This window comes from Physella acuta, unplaced genomic scaffold, assembly GCF_028476545.2.
Source record: "Physella acuta isolate Inbredline_101_S28 unplaced genomic scaffold, ASM2847654v3 ptg000412l, whole genome shotgun sequence".
Classification (NCBI taxonomy): Eukaryota; Metazoa; Mollusca; class Gastropoda; family Physidae; genus Physella; species Physella acuta.
The window spans coordinates 620661-646346 of record NW_026731931.1 but is presented as its reverse complement, the minus strand read 5'-3'; the positions used below and the strand labels follow the sequence as shown (position 1 = coordinate 646346).

Sequence of the window (25686 nt, the reverse complement as noted above, 5' to 3'; positions counted from 1 at the left end):
GTCCTGCCCAGAGAGTCCCATATAAACAAATTTTACGGGGACGGTGATCCAACCTTAACCAACAGGTTCAGTGAATAGGTCAAAGCAGCCTGGGCCTCGAGATACATGTCACCAGAGGAAAGATTAAGGTTGTTGATGAGCAGTATAGGGGAGACGGTTAGGGCGGAGGTCAAATGCCACGATAAAGCCCTCCAAACAGATCCAGATAAGGTGCTAGATCTAATTGTGGAGACCTTTGGGGAGAGACGGTCGGGATCGCAACTGCTATCGGGGTTCGTAGGTCTAAAGCAGAGACTGGCGGAGAGTGTGATGGAATATTCACACCGAATGAACAGGGCCTTTGACGCTGTAAAAGGCAAAACACTCGACATTGATGCGCGCCTGCTGAGGGACCATTTCATCGAAGGGCTAGCAACCCCTATCTTAAGGAGAGATTTGAAAGAGGAGGTGTACAAAGACCCACAGTTGACCTTCCTTCAGGTCAGGAACTCAGCGATCCGCAGGTCCGAGTATGAGGACGAATCGAACTGCTCGGTAGACAAAGTCTCTGTGCCGGAACAGAAACAATCACCACCCACAGGGACCGGCACGATGGAAACCATGATGGCTCAACTGTTGGCTCACCTGGATAAGGTTGACCAACGGTTGGAGAGGTTAGAAAGCAGGTCAACAGCAGATAATCAGGGCAAAAACTGGACAAAACATAGACAAGTTAGACAGCCGCGACCGGCCAATCTATCACTCCAGTGGACAGCTGACGGTCGACCAATCTGCCTGTACTGCTCACAACCCGGACATATGGCACGGTACTGTCAGGGAAACGACCGTCCTCTGTAAGGCAGGGCCAGGCTACAGACGGGCGAGGTTATGGCCTAAGGAACAAAATGATTGGAGTCTGTCCCGAGATGATGATCACGATCGGGGACATCGCGGTTAAGGCAATTGTTGATACAGGCTCCCAGGTGACGACAATTACGGAACATTTTTACACCAAATGGATGAAAGGAAAAGACCATAGTTTAAGGTCTGACACATGCATGCGCCTGACGGCAGCTAATGGATTAACCATTCCATACTGTGGCTATTTTCTGGCAGATGTGGTGGTGGCAGGACACAGGTTGAAGCAGGTTGGGGTTTTCGTCACGAAACACAACCCAGAGACAAATGTGTCAAATATACCTTGCTTGTTGGGCATGAACATCCTTGGCCAGTTGCCAGAACTTCTTACAAATGTTGTCGGATCGCCCACACCAGGTCGGGGATCCAAGTTGGCCAGGTTTGCTAAGACCAGTGGAAGGACATCAATCCCGGCAAACACGGTCAAGTCAATCACACTACAAATTGGTGATAGAAGCGTGAATGGTGATGTGATGATAGAACCATGTGGCGCCGCACTGAGGGCAGGCGTCGTGTTACTGCGGACATACACATCTGCGGAAAATGGACTGGTCCTAGGGTTAGTGGCAAATGTATTGGATGAGGAAATTTTTGTACCGCCTAACACTCTGGTAGGAGTACCACAGAACGTCGAGGTAAAAACTTCGGCACAGCGCATCGAACTGATCAATACCAGCAGTAATGAAGTAACAATTAGGTCGGTCAATGTGACGGCCGAGGTGAAGAAAGAGGATGACCGAACATATACATTCCCGGAAACTGAGGACCCAAAATCAAATGAATTGCTGAATAAGTACAGGGATATATTTGCCTCGTACGGGGGTGATTTGGGGTACACGGAAGTAATAAAACACCAGATACCCTTACTGCAAGACAAGCCTGTGGCGCAACCTTATCGAAGATTACCGCCAAGTCACTACTCTGCGGTGAAAGCACACCTGAACGATCTACTAAAAAAGGGAATTATTACAACCAGCACAAGCCCGTATGCGGCACCGATAGTAGTTGTAAAAAAGAAGTCAGGGGAGATAAGACTGTGTTGTGATTACCGTAAATTGAACAACATCACAAGAAGGGATGCATTCCCCTTGCCTCGTATTGATGAATGTCTTGATGCGTTGGGGGGAGCAAGATTTTTTTTCTACCTTAGATTTGGCTAGTGGCTACCACCAAGTGGCCATGCACCCCAACGATCAACATAAGACTGCATTTATTTCTCCACTAGGACTGTACGAGTGGACCCGTATGCCGTTTGGTCTAACTAATGCGCCTGCTACATTCCAGCGAGTAATGCAAAGTGCTATGAGTGACTTCCCTTTTCAAATAATGTTGGTGTACTTGGATGATATACTAGTTTACTCAAAAACTTGGGAGGACCATCTAGAAAGATTAGAACAAGTTTTTCTCCGTCTTAGAGAGATAGGAGTAAAGCTGAACCCAGACAAATGCGGCTTCGGTCTGAAATCGGTACGTTTTTTTGTGATTTCTTCTGATGGCATCGCCACTGACCCAGATAAAATTGCAGCTGTTAAAGAATGGAAACAGCCAACAACCACAGTAGAGGTCAGATCATTCTTGGGCTTTGCTTCCTATTATAGAAAATTTGTACCTGGTTTTGCAAAAATTGCCGCACCGTTGCATGACTTAGTAAACAAAATGACACTTAAACACAGTAAGGAGAAAAAGAAAGGTAAAACACAACTGATAGGGGAATTATGGACTGAGGAATGCCTGAACTCGTTTAAGCTACTGAAAAATGCTTTAACCGAGGCGCCGATATTAGGATACGCAGACTTTGACAAACCATTTCGGCTAGAAATTGACGCCAGCTCTAAAGGTCTGGGAGCTGTACTATCACAACAACAGGATCAAGGTTTCAGGGTTATTGCGTATGCCAGTCGGGCTCTGAAGGAATCAGAGAAGAACATGACAAATTACAGCGCCATGAAACTAGAGCTTTTGACATTGAAACGGGCTGTGACTGAAAAATTCAGGGACTATCTATTAGGTGCTAAATGTGTGGTATACACTGACAATAACCCCCTGAGTCACCTACAGACAGCAAGGCTGGGATCCATCGAACAGCGATGGGCAGCAGAATTGGCACTCTTTGACCTAGAGATAAAATATCGCCCAGGGCAGTCCAATGGCAATGCTGACGCTTTATCCAGGAATCCTTACGAGCGACCGGGCGATGAGGAAGAAACGCTGACAGGAATATGTGAGGTCAGAGCGTCAACAGATATCCCTCACGGGGTGCAAGTGATGCAAAACGGGCAGACCGCGGTGGAGCACACATCCACAGAGCCCCGACATATGGACATCAGTGATTTTAATTGCCTTAATCATAAAGAGATAAGAGAGGCCCAGAGAACGGATAGTGGGTTACAGCCGCTGTTGAAATACGTCCAGGAACAAAAATTCCCAAGAAGAAGGGAAAGAGAACAGTTTGGTCGGGAAACAAAGAAACTACTGAGTCAGTGGGACCGTCTCAGTATAAAGGATGGTGTTCTCATGCGGAGAATTCATGACCAAATAGACGGGACAATACACCAGGTGGTGGTGCCTGGACAGTTACGAGAAAAGGTGCTAAAGTTGGCACACGACAGGGCGGGACACCAGGGTCAGGACAGGACGCACAAAATATTACGACGGCGGTGCTACTGGCCCAATATGGAGATGGAGGTCAAACGCCATTGTGAGACTTGTGTGAGGTGTCAGCATGCGAAAATGCCAGTTGTCAAAATGAGACAGCCATCAGGACACTTACTGGCGATAAAACCCCTAGAGATTGTGGCTATGGACTTTACGTCGTTGGAGCAAGCATCGGATGGGACGGAACATGTGTTGGTGATGACTGACGTATTCACCAAATGGACTGTCGCGGCGCCTACACGAGATCAGACGGCCAAAACAGTGGCAAAGGTCTTAATAGAACACTGGTTCATCAAATATGGCATACCAAGACAATTACACTCTGACCAAGGAAGGGCCTTTGAGTCAGAAGTAATTAACCAACTGTGCAGCCACTACGGGATCAACAAATCTAGAACAACCACATATAATCCTAAAGGAAACGGACAGTGCGAGCGGTTCAACCGCAGCATGCATGATTTGCTGCGGACTCTAGAACCTGAACAGAAAAAACGTTGGCCTGATTTTCTCCCAGAGTTGGTATACCTATACAACTGCACCCCCCCCCCCCCCCATGCCACAACCGGCCTTTCGCCACACATGTTACTGTTCGGACGGGAGGCTCGACTCCCTCTTGACTTGTTCCTAGGAAAAAAGGAAAGCATGACTGGCTCATACACCGCACTGGAATATGTGAATGAACATATGAGACGAATTAGAGAAATGTACAGGGTGGTACAAGAAAGACTAGAACATGAAGCACGGCGAAGAGAACCGCTGGTATAGACAAAAGACCCGCCACTCCAACTAAACGACAAAGTATTACTGCGTAACCACCCATTAGGCAGAAACAAAATCCACGACCTCTGGGGACAGGAGGTATGGCAAGTCGTGGAGATGCCTAAAGTAGCCGGTGGCCCCTTTAAAATAAGACCCACCAATCACACCAAACCGGATCGTTGGGCGAATATTACTCAATTAAAGAAATATTGGCATAGTCAAGAAGAGCATTTACACACAAGGAAACCTAAGACAATTAGGGAACCAGAAACTACAACGGAAATTCACATACCCATCCCGGAACCATGTCACCATCAACGGCACAACAGCGATACACAAGTGGAGGATAACTGCAACAATGAGGACCCCGGTCCTCCCAGAAGCAGAGAGACAGTAGAACATCAGATAAGTGGTCCGCGGAGAAGTTTGAGGAACAGAAAGAATACGAAATGTTTCGTCAGCAACCATCAATTCTTTCATGGTCGCGCTGGGATGAGAACAGACTGTTCAAAAGCTACAAAAGTGAACTGGTGATGACACCAAACGAAAAAAGGCGGGGGTTGATGTGAATTCTAGAACTGCTTTGTGTCTGATGAATATGATGTAGACACATTTGATATGTTGAAATAGGGATAACTGTCAATCTTATACGAATGTGACGACATTGACAGTTAGTGGAACAGTAAATTTTTTTTTACGGTGTTGCGTTTGACATTGGAGGAGTGCACCTGCCAAGAGTTATTTGTGGTTGAAAACACACAAAAAAAAAGGCGGGGGTGGATGTAACTAGTGTAGTTACTAGAGACTATTGATAAGAACGCAATACAGTCTGACGCAACGAGTGCGGGGGGTGTGGACTGATAACGAACACAAAGCCACTGCGTAGTTCATAGTTCTGATGCAACGAAGGGAAAGAATTACGAATACTAGGGAACAAAACTAAACACAACACAAACGAACGCAAAAAAAAACACAAACGAAAAAACAAACACAACACTCATAACATAACATAAACTCAATTTAAATGTAATCATAAAGGCATATTGCTCACAGTCTAGCCCGTAGACTTCCACCCTGCCCCACCCCGCAAATTTTTTCCAACCCACATTGGCGCCCCCTAAGGTCGGCGCCCGGGGACATATGCCCCCCCCCCCTTTTGCTACGCCTCTGCTATAAAACCCCTAGCTTGTCCGCAAACCGAAAGATAGAATAATAATTAGTAAACAATATTCTAAACAGTATTTAGAATATCCGTGTTTTACCGACCATATTGCACTTTATAAATTCATGCATTTTTTTCAGTACTTTTTAAAATTTACAATAAAGTTTCATGACTAAAACCATTGCGCACCCAATGAACGTGATGGTGCGTCTATAATATTGCGGAATAGTTGATAAAAAATTATAATTAGTAAACAGTACATTCAGTGAATAAAATAAATAAAATATAGCCTTTTATCAATCAATGCTAATAATAATATTCCAACAATAATGTACTCTTACACGTCTGCATAATTTGCATTCACATTTTGCTAATTATATTATTCCAAAAATTATTCCGTCTTGCAGATTTTGCATTCACATTTTTAGCGTGAGTTCAATTTATCTTTGAATTACCTCCCTTGGCAAAATTACTAAACAGTTTAATTAGATTTTTCTAACCTACAGTTATTATGTTATTGAAATGAATCAACTTTTTCTAGGAATATAAACGAAAATGATATTTGACATTAATACTTTTAATATGTTTTAGCATTTAATATTCTCTTTACGTTATGCAAAATTGTACAAACAGTGGAAATTATAAAATAGCTCTATGCCGTTATATAAACAAACCCTACTCTATTACTTATATTAAGACACTGCGGTGCACTGAAAAGCACTGCATGCTGCGTTGTTTACTTTTATGGTTCCAAAATCTATAGCGATGACAGAAGGAAGGAAGGAAGGACTGACACACGCTCAGCCCGCTTATATTATAGACTAGCTGCATCCCGTGCTCCGCCACGGTAAATCTTTTTTAAATGTACCAACTTGGGAACAGAACATAACGAAACACAACACAAACGAACGCAAAAAAAAAAAAAAACACAAACGAAAAAACAAACACAACACTCATAACATAAACACAATTTAAATGCAATCATAAAGGCATATTGCTCACAGTCTAGCCCGTAGCGCCAAGTCGCGCCCTTTCCGGTGATTTGCACCCCCCTCAAACTTTCGATTTGCATCCCTTTCCCCCCTCCCCCCCCCCCCGCCCTAAAACTTTCGATTTCCACCCATCCCCCCCCCTCGCAATTTTTTTCGAACCCTCTTTGGCGCCCCCTAAGGTTGGCACCCGGGGACATATGCCCCCCCCCCCCCTCGCTTCGCCTCTCCTATAAAACCCCCAGCTTGTCCGCAAACCGACAGAATAATAATTAGTAAACAGTATAAATAATAGGCAGTATTTAAAATATCCGTGTTTTACCTACAATATTTCACTTTATCCATTCACGCATTTTTTTTTCCAGTACTTTAAATTTTAAAAATTTACAATAGAGTTTCATAACTAAAACCATTGCGCACCTAATGAACGTGATGACGCGCCTATAATAGTGCTGAATAGTTGATTAAAAATTATAAGTAATAAATAGTATAGCCTACATTCAGTGAATAAAATAATTAAAAGATTGCCTTTTATCAATCCATGCTAATTATAATTTTCTAACAATAATTTCCTCTTACACATCCGAATAATTTGCATTCACATTTTGCTAATTATATTATTGCAACACTAATTCCTTCTATTACGAACGTATATTTGCTTTCACATTTTTTATTAGCGTGAGTTTAATGTATTTTTAAATTACCTCCTTTGTCAAAATTAGAAAAGAGTTAAATTAATTTGATTTTTCTACCCTGCTGTTATTATGTTATTAAAATGTATCCACTTTTTCTGGGAGCCTAAACGAAAATGATATTTGACATTAATCTTTTTAATACGTTTTAGCAGTTTGCGTGTATTTAATATTTTCTTGACGTTATGCGAAAGAGTAAAAACCGTGGCAATTATAAAATAGCTCTATGCCGCTATATAAACAAACCCTACTATAATACTTATAATAAGACACTGCGGTGCACTGAAAAGCACAGCATGGTGCGAATGTTTACTTTTATGGTTCCAAAATCTATAGCGATGACGGAAGGAAGGAAGGACTGACACACTACCAGCAGCGTTATATTATAGATACTATTTAGATTAATTAAGTAAAAGAAAATTATCTCATATTAGGTGGCATATTTAAATGGGATGCCGCACTTTTGCACGAATCGAATTTTAATCAAATAATTCATTTACCTGAATTGATGTATGTCGAAGAACGAGCTGTCACTATTGCTATAACCGCTCGCGAAGATTAATTGAACTTAGTTCAAGTAGGCACAACGAAAGTTAAATGGAAGCCTTTATATTTACTAAAAATGTAAAGATGCTATTACTTTTAAAGTTTGTAAGCTTAGCTAGCTATAATAGTAACATTACACTTATTTAGTGCTTTTCAGTACTTGAAGGCTATAATGGTCCCTTGCGATCCTTGAATGGTCCATGTACAGTTGGTTGTAGTAGAACTCATTGGGTAACCTGGGCTAGTTATCGTTCCTGACGTGGCATTCACAGTTGTTTGACAATCTGTAAAATCAGATTATATTACAAGGCAAAGAAATAACAATGTAAAAAAAATATCGATTAATTTATTATGATTATTTTGATAATTATAGTTAAAACCTAATGCGATATTCGCTAATGAATCAAATAGCAGTCGTATCGTATGTATTTTGATGATTGTAAATCTAAAATAAAAATTAAAAAAAAACATACATATTTAAGTGCATTATAGTTTTGTTTTTATAAAAACAGACCTAAACTAAAGCGGCGTAAGTTGATTGAACATTCTCTTAAAATTTAGCTTATAATTTTAAATCATTTGTTACCTGCGACACATGCTACGGCACATGGGCTGTATGTTGTCCCATTGCTACATGCACATATTGAGTTGGAGCAAAAGTCTGTCACGCATTGGGAGCTGTTACTGCAGAATTGACCGTAGCCGAACAAACCAGTGGGTTGGGTGTTACAGATGGGAGATTCCGCTTTACTTGATAACTAATTAGAATTAGTGTCATTTAAAAAGTGTGTAACATTTGTTAAATAATACTTATGGTCAATAACTTATAGTTTTTAAAGTATTAATTTTTTAAAAAGTATCTAAAGCTATAGTGATAACCATTAAATGTTCTCTAATATTCTCATAAACATAGAGTCCATGCCGCACGTTGCTGCGATATCAGAAGAAATATGTCCATCTGTAGAAGGTGCCTTTTTTAAAAATGTTCTAAACCAGCTGACAAGCAAGGGACCTGCAGCTTCCCCTTCTTTGTGCCTGCTGGTCAAGACAATTTTTGACAAATTCGTATTCTACAGGGCACACTTTATGTAAACAATTATCTTACGTTTCTAGCCTGATGTTAAAACCCAAAGTTAATAGGCTTCCCGTTTAAAAGATAAATGGCTGAATTGAGCATGACAACTCAAGCAAAGATTACACTTGTGAATTAAGATCGATCTGTAGTTGGTTGAAGGTCTATATCCAGCAGGAATAACACAAACGACAAATGTATAGGCGCTAAAGTGGACAGACCTTGTGACAAAAAAGCGCCTCGCACATGCCTGGTGCTGAGCTAAACGCCGACAAGTAAGCAAAGAAGCAGAATAAAGATCTACTTGCGATGAATTATTAAACATTTGATATTAAGTTTTCATGGCAGTTTTTAATTCGTAGTTTCAGTAATGTGTTTGCTGTTGTGTTGCGGAACTTGTTTGTAGTTTTATTAAATCAATCTCCAAAAAAGGGCCCATTTTCCTTAAAACGGCCGTAAGCTACTAAAAGCAATATTAAAATTCGTGTTTTTACTTCCACTTTTGTTTACTTTCTCGTATACGAAGTATATAGAAAGTATTGTAAGCGTGCAAAAAAAAAATCGAGATTTTTTTTTACAGATCTCGACATTTTCAACCCCACGGAGTCTAAAAAAAAACATAGTTTTGCAATTTTGTCCGTATGTGTGTAAGTTTGTGTATGTCTGTGAACATGATAACTTCAGTTAGTTTGATGAAATTTCATATATAAGTATTATATCAAATTTGTAGTTCTGTGTCAATTTTTCTATCATTTCCGATAACCGTAAGTGGAATTTTTCAAAAGCCTATAACTTGTGTACTGTTTCAGATAGATACATGCAATTTCAATAATAAGTAAAATAGCTAATTGTCTGCCTTTTGTCAACTTTTGAGTAATTTCTGTTGACCTGTAGTAGCAATTTACTCTATTTCCGATTTCTCAAAAAACGCATGTAAATTTATAAAGTACTAACAATATTCCGCACTATCGAACACATTTTGTTTGGCGTTCACTTGGTGTGTAATTCTTTTTTCTACTAGATTCTATTCTATTATAATTAAAAAGTTTAATTAATTAAAAAATGGTTTTTAAAAAGCTCATAAAAACGTTAAAATAACTAGCTATCATGTAATCTTTATATATAAAAAGCAATGTTTGTGTGTCTGTCTGTGTGTCTGTCTGTGTGTCTTTTATGCATTACCACACCTCTTAGCACATCGCCGTGAAACTTTGGGAAGTTGTTGAGAATATTCCTGGAGAGTTTTCTGCGAAAAAAAATTCAAATTCGCAGGGGTGGCGCCCCGGCAGGGCGCGATTTGTTTTTCTCTATATACGGTATATAAAAATAAAAGTCGATTTTGGTTTGGCATCGTTCATCCGATAGCCATGAGACTTTGGGGAGTTCATTATACCACTCTAGAGAAGGGTTCTGAAAAAAAAATTAATTTCGCAAGGGCGGCGCCACGGGAGGCTCCGATTTTTCTCCATTTACGTATATAAAAATAATAAAAGTGAATTGCAGTGACACCGTTTATCCGATAGGCATGAAACTTTGGGGAATTCATTATAAAACTCTAGGGAAGGGTTCTGTAAAAATCATTTTTAATTTCGCAAGGGCGGTGCCACGGGAGGGTGCGATTTTTCTCTAAATGCGGTTTATAAAAATAAGCCGATTTTCGTTTGACACCGTTATCCGATAGCCATGAGACTTTAAGGGAGTTGATTAGAACAATGCAGGGAAGGATTCTGTAAAAAAATATCCTTTTTTAATTTCGCAAGGGTGGCGCCACGGGCGGCTGCGATTTTTCTCTATATACGGTTTATAAAATTTCGGTTTCACACCGTTTATCTGTGTACCGTTAAACTTTGGGGAGATGATTAGATCACTTAATGGTAGGGTTCTGCCAAAAAAAATTTGTCTAATATTGCAAGGGCGGCGCCCCCGGGGCAGGGGAACGATTTTTTTCGCTATACACGGTATTTAAAAAATATAACTCGGATGCGGTTCATCCGAGTGCCATGAAACTTTTGGGAGTAGATGAGAATACACCATAGAATAGTTCTGCGAAAAAGAAAACTAAAGTTTCTTACCGGCGGCGCCATATAGGGAACAACTTTCGTCAATACACGGTTTGGCGCCCAGAGTTTTAGAGCGACTAAGTTGGCACTTGGCATCCGTTAATCGAGCTTCCTGCATAGCGAGTAAGGGGTACTACTAACTACTATATTCAGCGGTAAAACTACAACAGGCTTCTAAAAATAACTTTGCAACGCGTGGAAATCCTTTTGTACAGTTTTGTCACCGTGCGAAAGATGAAAAAAAAACTTTTTGAATATGAGGAGCCTACTGTAGAGTTTCGTCACTTTGCGAATGATGCAATAAGCATCTATAATTAGACAATCCAGTCAGAAATTGAGATCGAGCATCTAATACTAGACTATTAGTAACGCTAGCATATTGCATCAGTCACAGTGATATTTAAAACACGTCAAATAATTTTTTTAATTGTTAAAGAAAAAAATCCTGTTCATTTGTGTCACTTTAGCAAATGACGAAATCTGCATCATTATTAACAGGATGCTATTTGGCCGATGGCGCCTGTTAGTTTTAATGAGCCATGGGTCGTACGCCTCGCCTACGCGGTAGTGTAATCGGGGGGTGGGGGCCCTGAGAACGCCCCTCTACGTCTCTGACACAGGGGTGGTCACCGAAGTGTGTTCTACCGTGTTATTTCGGTGAGTGATTAATGTACACTCAAGGTTTTCATGCGGTAGGTTAGGTAAACCCGTGTCCCGATATTTATGATCCAAGCGTAGGCATTGTTTACATTTAAATACGTAACTTTTAGAAAACAAGGTCACGAGTCTAAGAATATAGGATTGGTAGCGCATGGATGAATCCCTTCTTATATATTTCGTCGGACTATCTTCTATTCCCGCGGCAACGCGCGTGGACGGGTACGCTAGTAATGCACTAAAAAGTAGAAAATAAATCATACTCTACTATTTCAACAACTATAAAGAAAAGCGTGGGTTACTTTAGTATTTATTGGATACCCGTATTATTATTTAGAAAGAGACCCACACTTTTCTTTATAATTATTTAAATGGTAGTGTATGATTGTTTTTTCTGTAAAACGTTTTTATGAATTTTTTTCAGTACTTAAACTGTTTTAAATTTACAATAGAAGTGCATGACTAAAAACTATTGCGCATCTAATGGAAGTGATGACGCATGTCTAATAGTGCGGAACAGTTTGATGAGACAGCCTACTAATTTTGGCGAACATTTCATTAATTCATAAAAATTAATAATTAATTAGGCAAACAAATAAGACAATTTTAATGTCATGTTGCATTGTCTTAATGTCTTGACCCACGTACCAACTACGAACCATATCTGTGAGTTAGAAGTGCCTGTAATTTTGCTCGAGTGTTTCGATCTAGACAGACTGATGACAGACAGAGGAAGTGAGTTGAATAAATCGTGTAAAAATATTGTCTATATCCCGAGTAGCCATCGCTTGTAATGTATAGGCTTACCAATATGACACCATTATGGTCTACAACAGGGGTCTCCAAACTTTTCAGTCCGAGGGCCGCATTAACTATCAAATTTCAGTTCGGGGTCCAATTCCTTCCAGGCATGTCTTTAATTTTTCTGGGCAAAGTTCCTCAGCCATCACCAACAAACAATTTTACCGTGGACAAAAATATGTCCGCAGGCCGGATGAGAGGACTTAGCGGGCCACATCCGGCCCGCGGGCCGTAGTTTGGAGACCCCTTACTAACCCGAACATCAAATGATAGGAGCCTTGGAACTGTAGAACTATCGAACCAATTCTTATGTACACAACAGATAGTTCGATGCATTAAAGTGGAAGCAAAAGCCTGGTCTAGTGTCAGATTATATGGGTGTGAGAAACGCTCGATTCTTAACATTCTTGCAACCTACCTGGCTAATGAGTAAAATCTTTAGCCAGTAATTAATTAGTACGAGAGGAAATGTATATGATCGAACAAAAACGAAACAAAAACATATAATGTTAGCGTATAACCATAGATAATATTAGTTTCTAAAATAAGAACAACAGACATGTATGCTTACCAATAATGTAGTCCAAACGGCCGAAACCAAAATAAACTTCACAAAAGTTCCCTCCATTTTTTTAAAACGTATACATCTTATTGAGCATAGATCAAATATATTCAATGCTAGACTCGATATGTCCTAGCTTATATTTGGAGCCACACATTAATGCAACAAGGAAGTAAACAGGATAAACCAGACATAAAAATGACTCTAATGTCGTACGATGTAATAACAAGAAGCTGAACGCTTCACTTGTTGCTGAATAAAGGGCCGCAACTAGATCTAGTTACGTTCCTGTGAGACTGGCCTAAGAACTATTCTCAAACCTGTTATCAGAACAGTTGACACCTGCGGCCTGCGATAAAGTTTCCAACAGGGGACAAGCTAGAAGGTCTAGATTGAAAAACTTCAAAGCATCTTTTAAAAAAAGCTATTGTATATTAATAAAGGCGTCTCATACTGAACGCACTGATGCACAACTACACAGAGATGGCGACGGAGCAGGTGTATTTTATACATAAACATTGTCCTTGTCTGCTTAAGATTTTAGCAGGACGTAGTATTAAAATTGTTTTTAAGATCTAAAAAGGAAGGTGATTTGGTATCAAGTAGAGTTGTGTGCGCTTAATGTATTATTCCTAGGGGTGAGGCGAATATATAGACACAAATTCGGATCTAGGTATAGCGAGGTAATGGGTTAAAATATTTTTTTTTCAAGTTACGGTTAGTTGGGTTCCAGGATTGGATTCGTGAGGTGGTATATGGTAGCGGGTGGGTTGTGTTGGGGGTGGCTAATGCGATTGTTTGTTGAGGTGGCTAATGCTTTTTTGAGCAGCTTATTTATATTATTCTTTAGGATGGTTAATAAAGTTAATTTTCGAATCTTAAAGTGAAGCGATTCGGTGGGGTTGTTAAGTAATGGTTTTAATAAATGGGTTAAAATGAGGTGAGTAGTATATCAGTTCACATTTGGGCATTTTTTCTGGCGGAGCATGAGCAGGAGCAGGAGGTACAATGAATATAATAATATAGTAAAATACTCCGCCAACTGGCGGTGGCACAGGGGGGTTGAGGGGTGAGGATGAGGCACAATGAGATATAGTAAAATACTTCGCCACCTGGCGGAGGGTGAGGAGTCGTTGCGGTGGCGCAGGGGGAGTTTAGAGTGAGCCTGGCAAAATGACATATAGGCGGAGTGGTGGCGCAGGACGTGGCGGTGGTGGAGGGGGAGTAGGTCATCTACTGACCAAATGATCTAGTGACCTCTGGGGAGGGTTAGGGGGTGACCTTGTGACATAATGACAACCAGGTTAGTGACCTAGTTACGTAATGACCACCAGGGTAGTGACCTAGTTACGTAATGACCACTGGGTTAGTGACCTAGTTACATTTTTTTAAATTTTAAATTTAATTTTTTTTATTTTAATTTTAAGTTTTTAAATTTAATTTTAAATTTTTTTTAAATTTTGATTTATTTTTACTTTCTCGTATATGCGACGAATAGAGAAAGTCTTGTAATCATGCAAAAAAAAAATCGAGATTTTCACAATTCTCGACGTTTTACACCTCACTGATACGGAAAAACATAATTTTGCAATCTTGTCCGTATGTCTGTGTGTCTGTCTGTGTGTGCGTGTGTGTCTAACTGTCTGTGTGTAAACACGTTAATTTGAGTACCGTTACAGCTAGGTTGATGAAATTTCATATATAGGTATTTTATCGAAATCGTAGATCCTGATCAACGTTTGAGCGATTTCTGATAACCGGAAGTGGAACTTTTTCTACTTTGAATTTTTCAAAAGCCTATAACTTGAGTACTATTTCAGATACATAAATGAAATTTTACATGTAAGTAAAAGATCTAATTCCCTACCTTCAAGTTTTGAGTAATTTCTGATGACCGGAAGTACTAATTTACGCTATTTCCGATTTCTCAAAAAACGCATGTAAATGTATGAAGTACTAATAATATTGTGCACTATTATGCACATTTTGTTTTTGCGTTCGGTTGTGCGCAATTTTTTTTTCTACGAGATTCTATTCCATTTTTAAAAGTTTAAATAATTAAAAATCATGTTCATATTCCGAGTGATATAAGAACTAGCTGCATCCCATGCTCCGCCACTGTAAATCTTTTTTAAATGTACCAACTTGGGAACAGAACAAAACTAAACACAACACAAAAGAACGCAAAAAAACGAAAAAACAAACACAACACTCATAACATAAACACAATTTAAATGCAATCATAAAGGCACCCAATCGCGCCCTTCTGAGCGCCGGCGGACGCGTCTGACTACAAAACAGAGGTGTAGCGACCCTTTCCCGCGCCCGGTGACAAACTTTCGATTTTAACCCCCCCCCCCCCTCAAACTTACGATTTGCACCCCCTCCCCTCTAATTTTCAATTTCCACTCCACCACCTCAAACTTTCGATTTGCACCCCCTTCGCCCTCAAACTTTCGATTTCCAACCCCCCCCCCCCAGCAATTGGTTTTCCAACCACCCACTTTGGCACCCCCTAAGGTCGGCATCCGGGGACATAAGCCTCCCCCCTCGCTACGCCTCTCCTTAAAAACCCCCAGCTTGACGGCAAACCGAAAGATATAATAATAATAATAAATATACAATAAATAAAAGGCAGTATTTAAAATATCCGTGTTTTATCTACTATATATCACTTTATCAATTCACGCTTTTTTTTCCAGTACTTTAAATTTTTAAAATGTACAATAGTTTCATAACTAAAACTATTGCGCACCCAATGAACGTGATGACGCGTCTATAATAGTGCGGAATAGTTGATTAAAAATTAGAAGTAGTAAACAGTACATTCAGTGAATAAATTAAATAAAACATTGCCTTTGATCAATCCATGCAAATTATAATTTTCTAACAATAATTTCCTCTTCCATATCCGCACAATTTGCATTCACATTTTGCTAATTATATTATAGCAACACTAATTCCTTCTAGGACGCCGTAGATTTGCATTCTCATTTTTTATTAGCGTGAATTTAATTTATTTTTAAATTACCTCCCTTGTCAAATTTAAAAAAAAATTAATTTGATTTTTCTACCCTACTGTTATTATGTTATTAAAATGTATCCACTTTTTCTATGAATATATACGAAATTGATATTTGACATTAATCTTTTTAATATGTTTTAGCAGTGTGCGTGTATTTAATATTTTCTTGACGTTATGCGAAAGAGTAAAAAGAGTGGCATTTATAAAATAACGTTATGTAGTTATATAAACAAGCTCTACTCAATTACTTATAAGAAGACGCTGCGGTGCACTGAAAAGCACTGCATGGTGCGATGTTTACTTTTATGGTTCCAAAATCTATAGCGATGACAGAAGGAAGGACAGACACAGCCCGCTTAAATTATAGATATTCGAGAAAGTTTAGGGGATATCACTCCCGGTTTATTTTGTTTATTTGTTGTTGTTTTTTTGTTTGTTGTTAATTTGTTATTTATTTTTAAAAATAAGGTAGTCCTATTTTAAATTTTTTATAACAAAACCATTATTTTCTATCGTTAGAGAAATCCTTATTTCATTACGTTCACCCGGTCTTTGACATCCACACCATTTACAATCTATTACATTAGTCCTCAAAGTTGTTTTTGTGTTTCCCATTATAGCTGTGGTCAAACCCATTAGCTGAGGGGCAAAGCGACATCTGTTACAAAAAAAAATACGTGTTACAATTAATGGGCGGTAAGCGCATTCATGGGAAAATTTACTGAGCGGTGGGGAACCATTAAATCAAAACGGTTTAACATTACAATAGTTGTTAAGGATGTACTTGCTAGAGGTTTTTTTCTGATTTGTTAATGTAATAACAAATTCGAAACCGACTTTCTTCGAAATTAAAATTCCCAGTCTACAAGAAAAGAAGTTAATACATTCTTGTCTTCAAGGTCAGAGTTTGTCGTGCCTGTCGATGACACCAGTTAAACTTGATCCTTTTAACTTTACATCACGCTGTAATATTGCCTGCACCTGTCTTGCGTTGTTATGCTCTGTTGAACATGCGTAACGTTAATACTCTGTGTGGGTTTTTTTTTAAATTACCACCAAGAGTAATTGTTTGTTTCACATTCCTATGCGGCACAGACATCCTGGCACGGTGCACGGGTCCGTGACTTCTAAAAGATGTCCAACCTGTTTTATTTAGCGTCCGTCACATCCGTATACGATGAAAGGAACAGGTGAATACAGGCAGACACTTTATTTCTAAACTGATGAAATAAGTAAGCTATTTTTCAAACTTGACAGCTTATGGGGCAGGTGAAACAGAGTTCACCCGAATCTTCACAGATGCATTTACTTTCCCTAACGTGTTTCAGGTACTCATCAGTGGCTGTACTCAATGACGAGCGACGACGCTAGACGGGGACTTTCGTGTTAGCAGTCAAACGTTCTACTATTCGACCATCCATTCTATTTCAGACGTTAACTATGCACTTTATACGTGTAACAACTCGCTTTCTGTTGTTAATTTTAATAATGCATTTGACGATTTTAATTTCCATTCAAACATTACACTGATTTAGAATGTGTTGATGTTAATTTAGGATACAAATGAAGATTTGAAGCCTTTGTTTATTTGAAGAAGATTAAGTTTGGTTTAGTACAACAGGGGAAAGTGTTTTAATATGAAGAAAAGCAAAGATTAAGATGTGATGGTTAAAATTAAATCAGCTATTTTTTGGTAAAAAATGTTAACAGAGAAGACAATGTTTGTTTTAAGATGACAATTTGTAATTTAAGCTAAAACGAGTTGTTGAGGGGGTAATTTAAGATTTTAAAAAATCATGATTCCTGATGTAATTTCAGATGGAAATGTAGAATGAAAGATGGAATTGTGACAGTTATGAAAGAAATTAATAGTTGTAAAACATTACGACAAGAAACAAACAATATATTTATAAGAAAACTTTAAAATATCTTTGACGGAGAATGCTAGGACAGCCAGGAAATATAAACTTACAACAGCTGAGGACGAAAAACATAGGTTGGTCTTTCTCCAACACGCTTGCATTCCACTGCGTGTTAATCTACAGTACACGGCCTAGCAATCTGGCACGCACGTCTTAGCCCCATTAATATGTAAATGACGTTTAGAAACTCATACAAACTTTCATTTTTATCACTGTTTGACTGTCTAATATTTCAATTGATATATTTTTAAAATTAGATCTAAACACATGTTTTTAATTTTTCTTTAAACCAATTTATTTGAAAGTAAATCATACAGATAATTCATAATGTATTGTATGTTAAAAGTTCAATTTCAATTTACATCATCATTGCAATAAAAGATTTACCGAAATAACATCTACACGTAGAAACTTGTTAAGACTTTTATGCGGTTTGTTAAAACGGTATCACAATTTTGTAAGCTTAGTTACACACGAAAATAGTGCTATCTAAATAAACAATGAGACATTTAATTTTATTTCATACGATAATGTTCATAACAAGCATGATTTGTGGGAGGAGAGAGGGTTATATTTATATAATATTTAGTTTGTAGAAGGTGAATAAGTCGGTAATACTATACTAGGATCAGCTAATTGCCATTTTAAAAATGCATTTTCAAATATTAAGGAAATAAAATTATGTGTACGATATAATAGTGCTACTGTGGAAAATATATTGCAAAGGTTTTTTACAAACATGCAAATATGCAAACATGCATAACATTTATTTATAAAAAAAAACGTCGATGCAAATTAAATGCTTATAATATAAATCATACTATTAAAACAAACACTTTTACTTTCATCCAGGGGCGGAACTACAGTGCCGCCAGACCCCGCAATGCGGGGGGGGGGGGGGGGGGGGGGGGGGGGGGCCATGCCATTTAGGGGCCCAGAGCCGACAATTATAAATTTTTTTTATAGTTAAAAAAAAATTAAATTTTCTTTTATTTTTGACTTATGATTGTTTTGTAAAAAATTACCGTAGCTGCGGTTAGATTATCTTTATTCTATAGACACCACCCCACGCTCTTGTATACAGAGTTTCTTCCAGGCATCTCTTCGGGGGGGCTTTATCCCCCCAACCCCCCCCCCGAAAATTTTTTATCCTCTCCCCGAAGGAAATGAAATTTATTTATATAATTTATATAGAAAATATATACTTTTAACAGTGTCCGCCCCCCCGAAGAAAGTTTACCGACCCCCCCGAAAATTTCAAGTGCCCCCCCCCCCCCCGGAGAAAAAATTCTGGAAGAAACACTGCTTGTATATTCTTGTTCCCTTTGTTTTTAAAACACTGTGAAGGTCACAGTGAAAGCCGAGTCTTTCTCCTACAATTAAACTTATCAAAGAAAAGCAAATGTTCAAACCACTTCCATGACTTATTTCCCTTTTTAAAAAAAAAAAAATTCAAATAGGGGTGATCATAAGCTCCTTTTAATAGATTTATACTAAACAAATTAAAAACCAATTACTTCTCTTAATTAATATTTTTTATAAGTAATTACTAAAGAATGACATTGTATGTAAAGGAAATGTATTAAATCAATAACATTTAAAAATTAATAAAATAAATACAAAAAAAAAACCATAATAATAAACATAACACGAGACACCATTACTTATACAAAGCTTTCATGTTTTTTATTATTTTTGACCGACTGGATGTTAAGATGGCTTCTATCAAAAATTAATTAAAACTGATTTTCACTAAACACACTAATGCACTAACACACATAACATGATGTTGAAATTTTTTAAAATTGATGTATCTCAAATCCCTAACAGGCCAGTATAATGAGTATCTTATGTTCGTATTTTGTGATTGTATATATATATATATGTATATATATACATATATATATATATATATATATATATATATATATATATATATATATATATATATATATATATATATATATATATATATGGGTGGGGGGGCCTAAAAAATTTTTTTGCGGGGTGGCCCTTTTTTTCTAGTTCCGCCACTGCTTTCATCATGTATTTTTTGTACCAGGAAATATTGCCAGTTTCTAGGGTAGACCTTCATTCACTTGCAGGTTTACTGTATTTAGATAAATGTAACAAAATTTGAGGTACTACTAACTTGATGATGATAGAGATATAAAGGTTTACGAATTACATTATTATTATATAGATAAAATAAGCCGCCATTTAGTGTTATTCCTTCCGTCATTCCGTCGTCGGTATAGCCACTTTGTCTTCGCTAATACGCCGCGGGTTGGGGAAGGAGCAAAATATGGGCGGACGTCCGTTAAGTTATTGGCTATTTTTTTAATCGTAGATTAATTTTCGTGGATATCCACGTCGTCACCTTAGTGCTACCACCACTCGCGCACTTCGCAGTGCGATGAAGGTATTTCCATATCCACACCAATGTGACACAAAGGCCGGACATAAGCAAGTATATTATATATATATATATATATATATATATATATATATATATATATATATATATATATATATATATATATATATATATGTATGTATGTATATATATATATATATATATATATATATATATATATATATATATATATATATATATATATATATATATATATACACATTTATAAGAAATTACCGTAATGTCTGAAGTGTACGACAACATTCTTACGCGACCACTAGTTTTATACTAATAAATATGAGGTAAATGATGCTACTTGATAATAAAACTAACAGCACTGCCTTATACACCTGTGGCAATTGGGACATTACAACGTTTGTCGTGTCAATTACACGTCTTACAAAATTTCGCTTTTATTTGTAAGAGGTACATCGGGCAGAAAAATACGACGTTACTTTCCCAGATACGTGATTAGTAATTATAAAGGCCGGAGGAAGTAAAAGAGTCCCACAGTTTCTGAGAATTGAAGATTTTCGTAATGCTCCACTGCTCAATTATGTTATACGAGCCGGCCCGCGGCATAACATACGCCGCTATTTAGTTGTTGTTTTTTCTACTTTTCAGTAATTCATAATTTGTGAATTCGACAGTACCAACGCTGACACTGAAAATATTTCTTTAAAACACTTTAAGTAGCTCATTAAGGACCATAACCCACCCCCCCCCCCTTCCCCCCAATGTTTAAAATCGTTTCAAACTAAATTATCTGCCCCTAATAGCCGTCACTAAACCCGACTCCACGAAGGTAAACATAGCACGAACCACAGCTCACTAAGACCATGTAGGGGTGGGGATGGTAGGGAGCGCGTTTACAGCTTGTTTTCTAGCGTCTCCCAGAAGAGAATTATATATATATAGATATTACAAGATTTATGTGGGACGAAGTGGCCAAGCGAGTTTGAATTCGGGTTCAAGTCAGTAAAACTTCCCCGAGTCTACCCAGCTCTGACGGGTACTTAAGTCAAGGCGGCTGGGCAACTCTATCACTTCTGAAACAGATGAACTCTACTTCATCTACCCGATGTATTTTGGGCATGAACAAGAAAAAGATGATTTCATGATTTATATTATTATAAAATAAAGTGCGATTGAACGATTTTTTACGATGGATCACCTTCACTGCTTGTGTGATCACTAGTATTATTATTGTTGAATTGAGTGATGTTGATAGATGCCTCTTGTGTTGTTGGTCTCTCCCTGTGAAGTTGATTAAAGATTTTTAATATGATGTATCTCTAAAATTCTCTCATACTGCTAAAACAATTAAACCACAGCATTCTGTATATTATTAGGGAGGCGTGTGGTCCGGAAAGAGGATATGACTGAGTCCCGAGTTCGAACTCTTGAAGATAATCCATATAGCTAGAATTAAAATGTGGATACTTGTGTCCGTACTTAGTAAATCTTTGATGAAGTTTTACTTAGCCTGTCAGTGTTTGTTTTAATTTACTACACTTTTTTAAGTTTTTAAATAAAATAACATTATTAACTTCATCTCTAATATTCGAAAAATTTTTAAGATTGGTTTACTTTTAAAAAACTACACGACGGGGAGAGGGGGGGGGTGCTTATTCCTTGTAACATATAAAAAGTATTTTATCAGTTTAGGTTTCTGTTACTATGCGTGGTGATGTGATGTGTATGAAATGTGTGAATGTAGGACGGATCACTGTGTTTACACCGTAGTATTGCGCGAGGCCGGTTGTGTTGACGTGTATCCTAATATATAAAATCCCAAGTGCGCACTTCTCTCTCTCTCTCTCTCTCTCTCTCTCTCTGTCTGTCCGCAAAATATTTTCGCCGGACATCACATCAGAATCTGCAGCGATATATGAAGAACTTTATGCGGACTTATGTTGAAAATAATATGTTAGATGTTTTAAATGTATTACCGCAATTTTATTTAAAGAAGAAAAATAAAAAAATAACGGCGTATTGGAATGTAGAAAAATAATTTTAATTATGCAATGTTTATACTTGGGACAAGAACGCATTTAACAATGACGTCGCTTATTGTTTACACTAAAAAAGAGCACGAAACTTAAAACGTCAACTTCCGAGTTTAGAATAAAATAAAGAAATGAGCTATTTCATTCAAATATGATTTAGAGCTAGATTCTACGTACGCTATGAAATGTATACAATACGATTTTCTCGGCCTAAACTTATATAAGTTTTTATATTATCTATTTGGAATCTAGGGATAGATCTAGATCTCGATTCTAGATCTAGACTAGATCTACGGAAAAAGTAGACGTAGACGCTAAGATCTGGATTTATACTAGAATCTAGATCTATCTACTAAAAACAACAGAACTACCATTGAACAGCCGGGTTTTTAAAGAAATCTTTTAAGTCTCTTAATTTTAAGTCTCTTAATCAGCGAATGCATTTAATATGGCATGGTTTCCGATGAATAAATGAACTATTTCATTTAGATCTATAGATCTATTCATAAAAACCTAATAAAAATAAATCACTTTAAAAACTAGAAGAATACCGTGGAATAGCCGAGTTTTTTACGGAATCATATCCCCGCGGCAACGCGCGGGTGGCGGGTACGCTAGTGTTATTGTAAGAATGAACATGGTAAGACGAGAAGGTCGTGTGATCGCGGGTGTGTTATGAGGGACAGAAAGGTGGTGTGTAGAGGTGAATGTGGATGGTGGTAGTTCACTGTTGGAAGTGAGAGGTAGCTTGGTTGTGACTAACAACAGATAAATAGATCATATTAAACTGAATTTAACCCCAATGATTGATGTTGTTGTATCCATATCGTTGTTGGTACGGAGAGTGCCCTCTCACTACGATTACAAATGCAATCATCCATACAAACTGACCTGTTACTCTGCCTAGTTCTTCGGACCCTCCTGATTATACAGACCACGGCAGTCACAATGAGAGCAACCAATACAAGACCGCCAATAGTCGTGCCGGCTATGATTCCGATAAATCCGGAGTCAACTGAAATTAACGTTTATTAAGTCTCACGTTCAATGGAGAAGTAGATTTTATGGGATTGTCTTGACACACAGTTATCGTTAATATTGGTGAAACAATTTTATACAACATAAGACACGGTCCTAGTTTATTTAGCTTGAAAACATACTACTATAACTGTTTCCTTTAATGCGTTTTAATTTTTTTCACGAGCCCCTATTTACGATCCTGTTATGTTGAGAAGGGCGTACGTATTGCAGTATTCAAGTATTTCAAAAAGCGTCGTCTTTTTATGTTAAACTGCATTTGCTGTTTTCTATCAAAGTACGGTATTTGATATATTTTCGACTTCGTAATTGTTCTCAATCTGTAATCTTATTTAACAAGCTCGTTTTAAATGAAAAAATTAGATGCTGACGAGTAAAAAATGTATACCATCAATGAAAACATATAATCGTTTGCAAACGTAGCGATGAACATCTAAATAAGACGAAGTTTCAGAATTATTTGCAATTTTAATCAAAAGAAAATGACAAATGTAAATGTAACCAAAAAGAAAAGAATCTCGTAAAATTATACATAGTACCTAGCTGGTTTTATTTAATCATAAATAAAATAAATATATTACCGTTTCAATTATTTTGTATTCTATAGATTGTCTTGAAAATACGAAAGGCACTTAAAAGCTCTAGGATTTAGTTAGGAATTTTTATATGTTGATTAAAGATCAATTTGCATTTTAAGAGGTAATAATTTTTTTTTTAAATGTGTTTATCTCGGCATTATTGCAAACTGACGTGATCGATTGGTTTACATCATGCATTTACGTAGGGGGTGGGGGAGTAGGGGGGGGGGAGAAAATGAGTGGTTCAAGTACAGAACTGAGTCAACTTCATAAAATTATGATCCGTACAGCGAATCCTTGTGTAAATCATATTTGCAGAGTTTTTGTAAATATGAAAGTGCATTTGGGTGCGATAGAAGCTACATAATTAAATCTAATGATACGCGTGAAATGAATAAATTGTTTCTGACGAACATTTAAATTTTGTTTTTAGAAAATATAATTTAATAATACGATTTATTAACTTACCAAATTCACAATAGTCAATGCTACAATAGCAGGATCTGCATTTTTCTAAGGGATAAAAAATATTTTTAAAAAACATTGGTTCTTATTACGACCAAATACAAAATGTTGCTATTGAATTGTTTAGAATTTTTTCCAATTTTAAAAGTTGTTTACGATTAATGCACTTTATTATTTTACTCGTTTTTTTTAATTACATTTTAATTACATTTCTTTTTAATAGTTATAATTTTATAAGCATGATTAAAATACTAATAGTTTTAACACTTTTTTTCTGCAGAAATATAAAATTAAAAAAAAAAAATCCTTACAAATTTACATATAACACAAATATTTAAATTTATCTTGTACGATTGAAAAATGCTCTGAGTAAGCCAATGAGTTACATGTTAATAAGACTTTACTGTTCTGTAAACGAAGATGCAAACTATGTATAGTGGTTAATATTATTTTTTTTGTGTGTCTAAGCAACATTTTGTTGTTGATACAATATATACTTTAATAACATAATCCTTTTTGAATTATATCTTTAATCTTATAAAAAAAAAACATTTAATAAAACGTTTAATAATTTATTTTATAGCGCGATTTTATTACCCACACGTCATTTAACTGACGTGGGGGATTTTTTTTTTTATGGGACATTAAGTCTTTTGGTGAAATGTGCCCCTCCCCCCACCCTTGTCGATTAACCCTACAACAAATTGTAAATTAACTTAATGATAGGCTTAGCTTTAAGGTTAGAACTGTTAGAGACATGTTTAGGGATAAATGTAGAGTTGTTGATCAGGACAATATGTTAAGGTAAATGAATAGTGTTTGAATACTTGTATATATGTGTGTGTTTGTGTGTGTGTATGTCTGTCTGTCATTGTACATGATCCTATCAATTACCATCAATAATATTATAGATGGAAGCATGCATCACCGCCTTATTGAAGTATTCGATGTAAAATATCGCTTTAAAGAAAGATAAATGAAATAAAACATAACAAATACAACGCCGTGCTTTGAATAAAACATTAAGCTTACGTGAGTGTGATAATACCGTAGTAGACTGATTTGATTAACCACACATACGTCTCATTATTAAGATACGCCCTTGGAAATCCTGGAGTTACTATCAAGCCAGACAGCTTATCTAATACGTTTGAAGTTCCTAGAAATATATTTTAAAAAAAAGGTTAAATGGTATATTGTTATATTAGCTAAAAACTTAAAAACGTATATGTATTTGTTGTTTTTATATCTCTACATAGGCCTATATTTTGCCAAACAGTTAAAAAAAAATCCTATTATTTTTTTTTCTCAAGCACACATTAGGTTAACGTATCAATATATTAGTACGAGCACTCTCGTACGTTGATTCAGACTCTTGTAC

The 25686-nt window shown here is 37.1% G+C and overlaps 1 protein-coding gene across 1 annotated transcript; it reads right to left on the bottom strand.

The window, feature by feature from the left end:
• Positions 1-1081: 1081 nt before the first annotated feature.
• LOC131942563 (uncharacterized) lies at positions 1082-24384 on the bottom strand. Its single transcript, XM_059302458.1, has 4 exons — positions 24309-24384; positions 23116-23239; positions 21380-21472; positions 1082-1334 (listed from the first exon to the last, which is right to left on the bottom strand). The coding sequence occupies exons 1-4, from the start codon at positions 24382-24384 to the stop codon at positions 1082-1084; spliced, it is 546 nt and encodes a 181-aa protein (XP_059158441.1).
• Positions 24385-25686: the final 1302 nt, after the last annotated feature.